The sequence below is a fragment of the Maniola hyperantus genome, chromosome 1 (assembly GCF_902806685.2).
Source record: "Maniola hyperantus chromosome 1, iAphHyp1.2, whole genome shotgun sequence".
In the NCBI taxonomy this organism is placed as follows: domain Eukaryota; kingdom Metazoa; phylum Arthropoda; class Insecta; order Lepidoptera; family Nymphalidae; genus Maniola; species Maniola hyperantus.
Window position 1 is genome coordinate 5697411 of NC_048536.1, and position 14155 is coordinate 5711565.

Here is a 14155-nt window from a genome sequence, read left to right on the forward strand (position 1 = left end):
ATAGTGTTACCGATCTAACAGCTTTTGAATGACTGGAATAATGTGGACGATATAATCCAGTCCAGCACTGGACTGGATTAACTCGCTGGATTACTGGACTGGAATAATGTGAACTGACCGTTAAGCTTTACAATTTAGATATCGATTGAAATACTTAAAAATAAAATCTTGATGGATTTGTGAATGAAACAACCGTAATAAATAATATAAAAATAACCATAAACTTTTAGTAAAGTTGTCCAGAAAAGTCCTTGTTATTTTAAAAGCTCTAATTTAACTTTGTATCTATAAACAGGCCTAATTTACTTTGCTAACTCTAGCCTCTAAAATAGGTATTCTTTGCACTTTTTAAATATGAAAATATAAAAAACTGTAAACGTAATTTTACTAAATTTCATTATTGCAGAAGCTTTTTTTTCAGCTTTCTAACCATGTAGCTCTAATTTACCTTAGCTACTTACCTATAAAGTATTATTCAAATTTTTCAAATGTGAAAACAAGAATAAACAAACTGTTTTGATTATAAATCAAAATCAAAATCTATTTATTTGTTGAAATAGGTACGTCCTACATATATGTAGTAGGTAAAGTTTTCTTCAAAAAAATAATCAAATTACGAACACCTATACCTACTTGTATAGTGTCTACGAGTTGGTATTTCGACAAATATTTGTTCCTAATGTACTGACGTTCCATTTACTAGTTTTAGAACCAGATAATGGTAATTAATTAATTAATTGTTAATCTCTCAACCCAGATATTCGGCAAGCGAACCGACGAAGTCTATTACCTAACGTGAACGTGATGTACAATTACAGATCTTAATGTTTGTCATTAAAAACTAATTGACACTCTATCTAAATTGGTTTTTCAATACTATGTACTTATTAATATATAATGTGTACCTACTAAATAATTTGGTAAATGACATGTTCACTTTTCAAAATCTACAAAAGTAACTACTTACTTAAGTATAATTGCGAAAGATTAAGTATATTGTATAGCAAAAAACATTACAATCTAATTTATTTTACCAGTTCAATGCTCCCCCTAACTACTACATCTACCGCAGGTGCAAGTTGCAACAGATGACTATTTTATTACTTTCGTTATTATTGTTACCTAAACAAGTGCTAAGATTAGGAATTGATCGGTAAGTCACTATGTAAAAGGCCATTCTACGTCTCGTGATAGAATGTTGAGTAGATCATCATCATTAGAACCCATTGCCATCGCCGCGCGCCGATTTCCTTCTGAACGTGGGGCTCCTGTCAGGATAAGAAGGGGTGAGGGGGAGTGTGAATGAGTAGATAACCAAAATCAGGCAAAAAAAACCCCTTGTATCGACAAGTAGAATTACGCAATCAGACCTCGAGCAATAAACGAAAAAAATTATATTCACAAATTATTTTGTTATAGTCACGAAATCTGCCCTATATAATATATAGTTTATCTAAATATATGAAAGGAAAAGCTGACTGACTGACTAATCTATCAACGCACAGCTCAAACTACTGGACGTATCGGTCTGAAATTTGGCATGCAGATAGCTATTATATGACGTAGGCATCCGCTAAGAAATGATTTTTGAAAATTCAACCCCTAAGGGGGTGAAATAGGGGTTTGAAATTTGAGTAATCCACGCGGACGAAGTCGCGAGCATAAGCTAGTAATTTATAAATGCGAAAAAGATATATTAGGAAATCGTACTGTGCTTCACCAATAAAATATTATGATAGGTAGGTACATAAATTATAGCAGGTCCTACTATGGTTCATGTATTTTTATTTTTTTATTTTACTTTTATAAGTAAGTAATACAAGTTAAAATAATTAATTTGTATCTTTACAGACTGTGGAAGAACTCTACGCATTGGCCGATAAAATTATTGGAACAAAACGTCTATAAATCTATTGATTAAATATAAATAAGTGACTTAATGACAATTTTTTATTGTTTTGTATTAATTAACTGAAAAATATATTGTTATAATATAATTACGTTAATAAATCGGTTTTGACGTGAGATGTACTAGAATATTAAGAAAAAACATGCATAAAAATAGTGTTGTTAAGCAGTAACGTGATTTCATTAAACACTTAAAAATATTATATATTCCAATTTTATTGTACTTACCTACACACCTATTTATTAATAACTAGGTAATGGCTTTTTAGGTCATAGTTTGATCGCTGCACTGCTCTCTGCCACAGTATTCTCTAGTGCAATTGGTAAGTATGTAATATTACTATATTGGGTTCCTACCTCCTTGCGATATTTTCTTTCACGATCAGGATTTCGATAAGTTCAATATATTATATCTTAGTAACTTTTAAGAAAAAACAAGTCGCTTTGCCCTGATCTCTGCGCCAATATTATCTTGAACCTAAGTGTTCCGCCCTTGGCAGAGATCAGATTACGTAAGTATCACGTATGCATTTTTATAGCAGATTGTTTTTTATGTCATAACTTGTAAGTAGTTAAGCTTATCGTCAGTAATTTTAGGGAATAACTTTTTAATTTATTTGTACGAATATTATTAGATTGAAATAAAGGTACACGTATTGTACTACAATCAGATTTATTACAACAGTAAAATAAAAATAAACAAGCTTAGTTCGTGATACATAGCAATTTGTTATAGCATAATATTAATTAAGTTTATATCTTGACTAGATATTCAAATTTTAATGATTTTTTTAAATTTTACATGCATTGTTATTTTATTTATACATATAAATAGCAGACAATGCACAGTCTAAACCGGTGGACCTAGAGATTTGAAATTTGGAGGACATATTCCTTTAGCCAACCTACAGTTTAGGGGTGCAATCAAGGTAGAATTTTGAGAAAGTCCAAAGGGATCTTTAAAAAACGTAAATCCACGCGGATGAAGTCGCGGGAATATGCTTAGTTTATTATTTTAAAAACATAACTTACTTATACTGGTAAGTGATAGTAACACAATGAAATATTAAGCTTGATTGATAGGTAGTTACAACGCCCTTAGTATAAGGGAATTCGATATTGTTCACACGAGACAAAAACACCTTCGCATTTAAACAATACATAACTGAAATACATAAGAAACGAACTTTCAGTCACATTTCCATAGCTGCCTCATATATGAAACTTGCTACACTTCGGAATAAGATGTAGCGTGCATTAGGTAATATTAATTATTACTAATATTACCTATTGCACTCTATACATCTACCTAATAATAAATTTCCTCAAAAACTATAACATACGTAATTACAGTATGTTATTACTTATTACTAGTATATATGCACACACAACTGCGTTATTCTAAGTACAAAGTACAAAGAAACCACGCCAATTTACATCAAAAAGGTAACACTACTCCGAGAGGTGCAATTTTCATTTATGACACCGTAAATTCTAAAAACACAATAAGTTATGGCCTAAGTAAAGTCTTATGAAAAATCCTATATGACTGAAGGTCACAAGTGGCTCTTTGGTCTTCTGCGAAGTTGCGCATAGATGAGACCTGCTGGCTTGTCTATGGGCTGGTAGATGTAATGACGAGGATCTCCTTTAGTCACATTCGCGGGGAACTTGGAAACGTCGATATTGAGGTAATGTTTGTTCGGCATCGACATGCGGATCCACGTTATCTGCAACCAAATGGGTTATATTAAGGTCATTGCGAAAAAATAATATTATGTTTAAGAACGTTTCTGTAACAAAAGAAACTGTAACTTATTAATGAAGTATCAAAGTTTAATTTATATTTTTAGCTATTGTCGAATAGTTATCAGTCCAGCTGATACGCGAAAATGGCATATGACGATTGCTTTTGAAGAGCCATAATATATTTGCTGATAAACTTTGACCAAGACGGAGACTCGTGGACGCGTATCACGTGACCCGATAACTAAGAGTACGAAGGGTGTGACGCCTCGCTATCGCATATCGAGGACTAAAATTAGTTTTACTTCGAGGAAGGTAAACAACTTTGATAATTCTGGAAATCTAAATTTAGGGAACGATGTTTGGTTTGCTTTTATGTTTTATATTACATACTCATAAAACAGAAACCTGTAACGAGCTTCTCAACAATGTCTGTTATTTCTTAATTTTATGCTATTTCTGGATAGATAGGTAGAGGTACTAGTACATTCATTGCTCTATATATTGCAAGGGCTTATTAGGGTTCCGTACCCGAAGTGACCCTATTACTAAACCTCCGCTGTACGAGCCTCTGTCTGAAGGCGGGCTGTACCTATCTCATGAACCGTAATAGGTAGAGTTGAAATTTTCACAAAGTGTGTATTTCTATTGCCGCTATTACATCAAATAATAAAAACGACATGATGAATTTCAAAATGACCCCCATGGAAATTAAAAAAAAATTAAAAGTACGTAGTGTTATAACTATTGCGATGGTACGAAACTGTACGAAACCCTTCGTGTGCGAGTCTAACTCGCACATGATCAGTGTTTCACGATATTTAAGTATTCGTAAATTCATTTCTGTTCGATTTGCTATCTTTTATGTTATCTACAAAGTACAAAGGCACTTGTCACTCTATGCAAAAAATGTTCAATTATTCTTTGAAATATATATCCAAAAGTATCGATACACTTTGTGCTTATTTCATTAATAATATAGCAATAGGTAAATAGATCCTGTTAAAGGATACCGACCAGTTTTGAGCCCAGTCTTGGACACAGTCTTGTTACAGAAAAAAAATTGGAAAAAATCCTTTATATCAAGCAAAATCACAAAAAAATTGAATTTACAGTGGCTAAATACAAAAAAATATAAACGGAAATGTCTATGTTTTGTCGAGGTTATTGCTGTGATTGTATAGTGGGATTGCACAGTAGGATTTTGTATTATTTTATGTTGGATTATTTTATGTACTTAAAGGAATCCAATCTAAACAGTTCACTAGTTGTCTAATTATTATTAACTTGATTGAAAATTGCGAAAATATTGTTCAAACAACACAAAATCTAACACAACCTAACCATGGATTTGAGCCCATATATCTCCACTCAAACTGAAACTGAAGCAGTATAAAGAAGATATTTTTCTAATAAACACACTAATTTGGAACTTGTAACGGTTCATCAATTTCTGGACCCAGCGAATGCCAATGATGTATGGGTCATATGTATGTATGATGTATATGTCTCTTTTCAAATATGAAGATAACGCGAGCACATAAATACGTAATCATGTTTGCGAGAAACCAATTACTCAATGCAAAACAATATAATATTATGACTGAAGGTATTTTGTGTTAAGATACAGATAAATAACATTATATTTACGCCTGTTCGAAACCACAGTTCACGGCAGAACCTTGACATGCCCAGTGCCCACTCAATCAGTTATCTCTAAAGTCTAAACCAAGGTATTATTATTAAAGCTTTGCAGGCAAAACAAGCCCTAAATAACAGCAAAATTTTCATATCGAAAATAATATTAAGATGTTATCATCATCATCATGATCAACCTATCACCAGCTCACTACTGAGCACGGGTCTCCTCTCACGCGTGACCACGATCACACCTGATGAGAAGTGATGATGTGGCGTAAGATGGGACGCGTTTGCCTAGAAGGTGCCTATTCACTCTTGTTTTAGAGATACTCTTATGATAAGGGTTATAATATTAAAGTATTTAAAAATTTGGCTATAGAGCTGATAGTAAACGCAAAAAGCAATATTAAAATAGACGATAACCTAGTTTAACAAGTAGTTAATTCATTCGCAATTATTTTCTTGATGGATAAACGTCATCATATAAACCTATTATAAGTATATTTGCCCTACAAATAATATACCTACTTATTTTTCAAGGTTTGTTTTGTCCACCGAGTTTTGTCCATGGGTCTTTATAGAACCATTATTTTTTAAAGAAAAACCATAATTTAAAGTTAGTTAAATAAGTTCTTGGCGCTTACCTCGGCAACTTTTTCCAATACAGTTTTCTGCGCTTGATAGAGAGTATGTTGAACTGAGGGTGAGTAGACGCCGGTGTCTGGGGGGCCGGCGAATTTCTCTAGGATGGCGTCTTTTACAGTCAACCATGCGTTGTCGAAGTCTGCCGATTTCATATTGTCGTACGTCCATTCCGCTTCAACTACCGTACTGGAAAATAAAACTCATTTTATAAACAAAAGTTACGTCATACTTATATGTACCTACCTACTAAAAATATTAAAATTATTATTACATTATTTTAACTAACTAGCTAATTTCTGCGACTTCATCCGCGTGAATTTTGGTTTTTTTAAGAAAAAGGAATTTCTCAAATTCATTTCTTAGTGTCTACCTTATATGCAACCAACTTAGGCCCTCTGTAGGTATATCAGTCAATCAAGGTAAGTAGGTACCTACCTAAAGATATACTAATCCATCCATACTTAATATTATAAATGCGAAACTGTGTCTGTCTGTGTGCTAGCTTTTCACAGCTCAACCGTTCAACCGATTTTGACGAAATTTAGTACAGACGTAGCTTGCAACCCGGGGAAGGACATAGGCTACTTTTTATCTCGGAAAATTTAAGAGTTCCCACAGGAATTTTAAAAACCTAAGTCCACGCGTACGAAGTCGCGGGCATCAGCTAGTATTATTATAAAAAGGTCGTTAGTTTGTGATTTGTAGTGTTAATTTCCGGAACTAAAGATCCGATACTGAATAATAAAACCGGCTAAGTGCGAGTCAGACTCGCGCCTCGAAGGTTCTGGTGGTTCTGTACTACAGTCGTATTTTTTCGACATTTCGCACAATATATCAAAAATGTGTATGTGTGTCTATTATGTAAGTATGCATAAAAATAAATAAAAAATCTGTTTTAAAATGGACATGTAAAGCCCTTTCATATGATACTCCACTTGGTAGTTATTTTAATTTAAAATATTAATATTTGTTCATGAACACATTTAAATATTTTTTTTGTGATGTAACCACAAATTCACGGTTTCCGGATTTTCCCCTTACGTGTGCTATAAGACCTACCTACCTACCGAATTTCATGATTCTAGGTCAACGGGAAGTACTCTATAGGTTTCTTGACAGACACGACATACAGATCGACAACGAAGTGATAAGGGTTCCTTTTTTTCCTTTTGAGGTACGGAACAGTTAATCATATATATAAAAGAAGAAAATCCTAGAATCCTAGAACTTACCTAAATATTCTTTCAGGGGCATCTGCTAGTGTCGTGTATTCGTCTTGTACAAAATCGACAAACGACGATTGTGTCGTCTTCAGAACCCGTAGATCACTTAAGCCTGATTTTACCATGACAGCCTCTGTAAAAAGGATTTACAGATATTCATTATTGCCAAAGCATGAAAAATGTGTTTGAAAGGTGTTTGATTTATTGGATGTGAAAAGGTATAATTTATAAGTATTGCTCACCATGTCTAACTTGAGATACCTCGCACCATCGCGTTGCTGTCGGTGAAAATATAAAAGCATGATTATGAGGTATTCCGGCTTGTAATCTTTCCCATGGGTATTCCATTATGTGACACTTCGCTTCTAAAACTTGCCTATACGTATATAGGAAATGATTCACTACAACCGCACCAAATTCTTCTGGAGTCTTGATACCGTATTTCTTGGCCAGTAAATAGACGGTATTCTTTTGGGAGTCTGTCGCGACGACTTCTTTATTGTCGCCGACTACGTATGCTGATTCACTGCTCAGCTTCAGTTCTGTAGACACTTCGAATTCCCGAATAACATGATATTCTCCATCGCGATACACATGCAAAAGTTTCACTGAACTCTTCCCATATCCATGGTCGCTTAGTTCGAAGCGACCGCCTGTGTCCGCCGCGGCTGTGGTCGCAGCCTTCGCCGCTCCCGTCGAAGGGAACAGGACTCCTTCACCTGAACTCGTGTTCGAGGGTTTAGCATAGATTCTGTAATAAACCAAATTAGATAACAAAAAATTACAAATCATTATTACTAAGTACACACACAACCACAAAATTACAAAAACAAAACAAAAGTGCACATGTTTTTTTTATAACTGAAAGTTACACTATAAAATATATTTATTTTATTATTTGGTAAAACTTAATTCACCTGTTCGTGCTTGTCCACGGCATTTTTTCGAATAACTAATTACTTTATTTTTAACGTGTGCAAGAAACAGCGTCGGCTCATTTACTCGCGAAGACACTGTGATAAGTGCCGGCGACGAGCTCATATATAATGGGACCCTGTGACCCTCATTATCACTGACGAGCACGCGCCTAGTGCGCAATCTGGACCTTATCGAGGTCTACATTAATTTAATTTATCTAATACGGAGCAACATGTTTATTCTTATCAGAGGAAATTGTAAATAAACAACAAAATTTTAAAATTAAATTTTCTTAGGTACTAGGTGTTAATTTATATTTAGCCCTGCGCATTTAAAGAATGTTTTAGTAGGTAGGTAGGTATATTTTTTGTTTGAACTAATTCACGCTAGTCCGTGGCACAAAGTTACAAACCTATTGAAATATTTTCACCGGCTGGAGCAAGAAACGGTACCTATCTGTTGGTTTTCCAGATTTCTGTAAAAAGGTACTTACTTAGTTTTATAATTACACGGACTCAAAGATTTAGTAGGTAGGTAGGAACATACAAATCCTTGAACCCGGTAACTTCAAAACTACAGATTATTACGGAAATCTGCTAAACAACAGACACGGATAAGTATTTGTTTCTAGAACGTTTATAACTACAAAATTTCATTAAGTTTGATTGGTCATTATTCAAATGAAAACCAAACTACATTTATACTTTACTACAAGTCGCGGGCATCACCTAGTTCAATATAAATTAAGCAAAATAAAATATTCCCGGAATAGCAAGTTCAAATTAATCACACGTGATCTCTCATCATAATACATCATCTCAAAACTTAGACACTCTGACGTCGTTCGTATCGTTCTCGTCTTGAGAAAAAAGTAACAAACAGGGTCACATAGTTTACCAACAGTTATACAATGAGTTCCTACTAAAATATCGTTAACGGTTTATATTATACTACTTAGATTATGCCCGCAACTTCGTCAGGTTTTTTTTTAATTCCGTGGGACCTCTTTGATTTTGTGCGATAAATGTATAATATTATGTTTGACTCCATAATTCAAGCTATAGCTAAAACTTTATCCAATTTCATTAAAAATCGCTAAGCAGATGGATAGAAGATAATAGACAAATACCTAAATAGACTCACTATTTAGCTGGCATCATTGATGGTACGTGAAGTATGGCGAGGGATAGATATGTGTGAAATGTGAAGTGAAATTCATTTAAGTATTTTAGTATTTTCACAGCTTAACTTAACCTTTTCACCAGAGTAACTTATTGTTTGGTGGAAAGGAAGCTGTATTTTTGGAGCATTAGTGCGGAATAAATACTTCTAAGATTTGCTATAAGAACGAAAGACACAGAAACTGGTTTTCTGATACTTTCGTCATACAACAAAGCCGCCAGACCCACGCGGCGACGACGCGCAACGATTTTCTTCAAAAATAAAACAAGGTACCTACTTAAACGATATACATACATACTTGCATACTTGCATACTTAATAATTATACCTACCTACTTAACTAGCAAAATACTGATAACTCATTTACTTATTACTCATTAATTTTATAATAGGACCCTCTAGATATCTATGTTAATTAGATCATTTAAGATTAGCCAAGTTATGAATATTTGTCAAAATATTATTACAACTTAAAGCAAAACAATTTGCTCTTGCCAATGTTGTTTTTCTTTAAGTTGTAGGTATATTCAGTAAATAATGGTTTTCTTTAACGATATGGTCTTGATTTTAAATATTTAACTAACTTATACTTTCCTTACTCCCACCTTGCGCATGCTGTCTCGAAACTCGAATCCATCAAATCCATCGAAAATATTTCGTTGGATGATTCGATATCGAATCCATTTTGTTGTGCTTTACCTAAATACCTAAGTAGACATAGGAATATACTCGAATAGAAAATTATTATTCATCTCATCTTTCAATAGACATAATCAATCACTTGTACCTAAAGAGCTACAATTTCAATATTTCACTTCGCGCAAATATTTCTAACATTTCAAACAAGAGTGGCTGGCAATTTTTATAGTGATATCGTAACATTTTATGTGCTTTTATAGTTATTGCAAACCTAAGGATGGATTTTCGCTAGACTGTGCACGAGGCGGGTGTCCTGTCCAGTGGGACACAAGCAAAGAACTGTTATCTGGTTTTGCATACTTAAATGCTGAATGATTCATGTAGGACTGTTCCGCGTGCGAGTCCTGACAAAACTATTGACATTTCTCTGGGCAGAGGCCGTACACGGTCAGAGTGCTGCGTAGCATAGTTCATCCCTTATGATATATACTGGGATGATATTTTATTATATTTATGAGGAAATTCTTGTTAGAAGTTTTTATTGATGTCTGCGTAGCGATGGGGCTATTTTAAAAACGATTTGAAGTTTTGAGTCGTATAGCCGTAAAGAAATATGTAAGTTGCGATATTTCCGACAGCGTCTTTCTTGTAGTAGTCAGGTAGGTAGATACCTACTAGGTATAGTGTAGTTTTGTTATTGTTGTTAGTGAAATTCGACTGGCTACTGGGTACTTTCTAGGGTCCCTTGTCTGGCTGTATGTCATGAACCGTAATAGGAAGAAAGTTGAAACACAGAGTGAACAACAACGAATAAGTTATGAAAAACCAAGATTCTCGAACCTTTCGTGGGTGAGTCCGACTCGCACTTGACTAGTTTATTTATTTATCTTAGCAACAGTCCTGTATTGAAATCTGAAATATCTGGCTAACTCTACTAATAATAATAATTTTAGATGATATACGACGTAATTAGCTAGCATAACAAATGTAGGCACCTACCCAGTATACCCAATACGTTAGTACTATTATATATTCTGTGCCACAACTCTGTTTGTAAAGTGGTGATAATAAAAAGAATACCCGGCTGAGTTTGTTGTGGGCTCTTCTCAGACCTGGGCGCGTTTGGAACCCTCGTAGCTTTAGTTTTAAGTTTGCGTTATAATTATCACCACTATATTATCTTACAAATCTAACACTATACCAGACAATCAATAAGAGTAATTTATTACCTATTTTGAATAAATCATTTGACTTGACTTGACTTGACTACCTACTAAGTATTATCTTCTCTATAATATAAAAATGAATCACTAAATGTGTTGGTCATCGCAAATCTCGAAAACAGCTGAACCGATTTCGCTAATTCTTTTTTTATAATATTCCTTGAAGTACGGGGAGGGTTTTTACGGAGAGAATAATTAAAAAAAGGCGGAACGAAGTTCGCCAGGGCAGCTAAGTAGTTTATTATGAATTTATGATAGTACCTACTGCAATCAATCAATCAAACAATTTATTGCATATTTGGGTTTACACATTAGATTCTTACTCATCTCATATTTTATCTGACTCATTTAAATTTACCTACTGGACATATGTAATTAATTCAGCGAATTAATTAGAGATATTGTTATGACTAAGATCTAGATTCTAGATCATACATCAATGAACTGTAAATACCCGGCTAAGTTCTACTAGATACCTAAATAAGTGTAAGTATACTTAGATACACTGAACGTATATGATGGACTCCTTAGGTGCAATCTACTTGTTGGTACTATACAGTTGCGAGCTCACAATCAGGTAATCGTAAATAGATTGAACTCTACTAATAGCCCACGTAAGTGATTATAAATAAAACGTTCTAATATGTATAACGAACAACTGAGTAAGTACAATATACCAGACACAACGTCGGCGCTTGTGTGGTAAGCAGACTTTTCGTTTATTCAAATTCAAATAACCTGGATTCAATTAAGATTTACGATCGTCAGAAGCTAATCATCGTAATACTGATATTAGTCAACTTATAATTAAAGTTAAGAAAAGGGTCCTAACACGCCCTGTGCTAATAAGAAGCACGCAAGAATATTTTAAATAATTTCAATCCATTATTTTCAGTTTCTTACAGTACGCGTCAGAAAGTAATGTACTCGTACTCGTACATCGACCTTTAGAATGACAATTCGGCTTTGTAGAGCGTTATCTCTGTCACTCATACCTATATGACGTTTTGTCGGTCTCAACAACAGAGACAACGCTCTACAAATCTGCTATCTCCTTCTAAAGGTCGATGTACATTACTTTCTGCCGCGTACTGTAATTTACTACATGTTGTATTTTAAATAACAGCTGTGAACTTATTTTGTAGATACTTATGGGATAATTTTCCCACCATTCATCATGATAAACCCATCTGAGCTCAGAATGAGAAGGATTGAGGCCATAGTCCATCACGCTCTGGCCAAATGCGGATTAACAGACTTCAGAGTTACGATGTATTCCTTCACCGTTAAAGCATGTATAGTATATCTCCGAGAAGTAGAGGTGCGTGCCCGGGATCGAACCCCTGATCTGCCGAATAGGAAGCAGACGTCTTAACCACCTCTAGTGATTAATAACATCAATTATTATTAGTTACTCGAAAAGTGTAGAATGGGAAAGCCATTCTGTCTTTATGAACAACAAATCGTTCATACGTATTTATTATCAGCTTATACTGATGACTATGAGATTTCGTCATTCGCGCACTTATCGCTTGATTCATTGAAGAACATCAGACAAGGAAGTAAAATGGCATACCGTTGCTAAATCGCATTTTAACGGGGTCGCGAGACTAAGGCGGGCGGCATAATAGTGATGTAATAAAATCCCATATTACATACCTATATCGATATCTTACGTTAAACTCGTATACCTTGATCATTTCAACGAACAAATTACTTGGACTTTTTTTTTATGTCATTGTTAACTCGTCGATGCCGGCGACTTCGTCTGCGTGGATATAGATTTATTCAAAAATACCGCGAGAACTCTTTGATTGTCCGGAATAAAAAGTTGCCTAAGTATATGTTAATTCAGGGTATAAACTATTTTTTTCCAAGTTTCAGCCAAATCTAGTCAGTCATTGTGGCGTGAAGGAATGAAAAAACATCTAAATATGCAAACTTTCACATAATTAAATTATCAAAATGAAATATCCGTAGTATCATTTCTAACTGTATCTACATATTATTTCAGTCTCTGTTTATTGTAAAACAACAGTCACGTATTTTAATGTAGACTAGCTTATGCTCGCTACTTCGTCCGCGTGGACTATTCACCCTATTTTACCTCCTTAGGGGTTGATTTTTCAAAAATCCGTATAGTTTAAGCTGTGCGTTGATATAGATCAGTCAGTCAGTCAGTCAGTCAGTCAGTCAGCCAGTCAGCCAGTCAGCCAGTCAGTCACCTTTTATATATTTAGAAGATAACGGGTACATACCACGATCAATTTGATGGTTTTATTTATCGATATTTGGCGGACAGCTCGTTTTATTTGTTGATAGATGCCGGACAGCTCCTAAAGTTCCAGCGAAAAGTACAAGAAAGAGGGTAGTTCACTACTGTGCATGCCCTGTTATCTACATTAAAATATGTCGTTAAACCACGAAATAAGCTAAAAATTATAACCGTCACGTCTTTACTATCCAGGTATAATAGAAAAAAAATGGTTTATCAACAAAAATCTTGTCTTAGGTTCGCTAAATTAAAGATACAATACGATAAATACAGTTTCCACTAATAATAATAATAATAATAACGGCTGAATCGAAACTGATGCGAACATTTTGAGTTACGGCCGTAATTAGTAAGCTAACTATCCACGATTTGCCCTACTTAGGATAGAGATTTGTGGTAGCTTGTATGGAGTTATGGCTTTGTATCTTTAGTAGAACAAATCGTGGATAGATAACTTATTAATTTCGGCCGTTAGAGACTGCAGATTAATGACTTAGAAGTTCATCAGTCAATTTGATATTGATTATACTTATCTAAGATAAGATTATATTTAGTAGTTTTGATTTAAGTAACAAATTAGCCATTTCATTGTGTTTTTTACCACACGAAACTAGAGAGGTAGTTAGTTAGTATATCTAGATATTATATCGATACAAAATATTGTAATAAAGGGACAGCTCTTTATCAGCGCTGAAACTGAAAAGCGCATGCGCGAGGGCGGGCGGGCGCCGTGACGCGTCGCCGGCTCGCCAGCTG

General features: G+C 34.4%; 2 protein-coding genes across 4 annotated transcripts in view; one reads left to right on the plus strand and one right to left on the minus strand.

The window, feature by feature from the left end:
* The window catches only part of LOC117986469 (uncharacterized), a 32478-nt gene extending 30369 nt beyond the window's left edge, over positions 1 to 2109 (plus strand). For all 3 annotated transcript variants that reach the window (XM_034973304.2, XM_034973313.2, XM_069502247.1), the window contains one exon: positions 1852 to 2109. In XM_034973304.2, coding sequence (XP_034829195.1) covers positions 1852 to 1908 — 57 coding nt within the window. In that variant the 3' untranslated portion in view covers positions 1909 to 2109. The remainder of the gene's footprint in view (positions 1 to 1851) is intronic.
* A 455-nt stretch (positions 2110 to 2564) lies between these two features.
* Positions 2565 to 8238, minus strand: Uro (Urate oxidase). The gene is made up of 5 exons (XM_034973281.2): positions 8081 to 8238; positions 7406 to 7914; positions 7173 to 7296; positions 5940 to 6126; positions 2565 to 3638 (listed from the first exon to the last, which is right to left on the minus strand). The coding sequence occupies exons 1-5, from the start codon at positions 8101 to 8103 to the stop codon at positions 3465 to 3467; spliced, it is 1017 nt and encodes a 338-aa protein (XP_034829172.1). The 5' UTR covers positions 8104 to 8238; the 3' UTR covers positions 2565 to 3464.
* Between the last annotated feature and the right edge of the window lie 5917 nt (positions 8239 to 14155).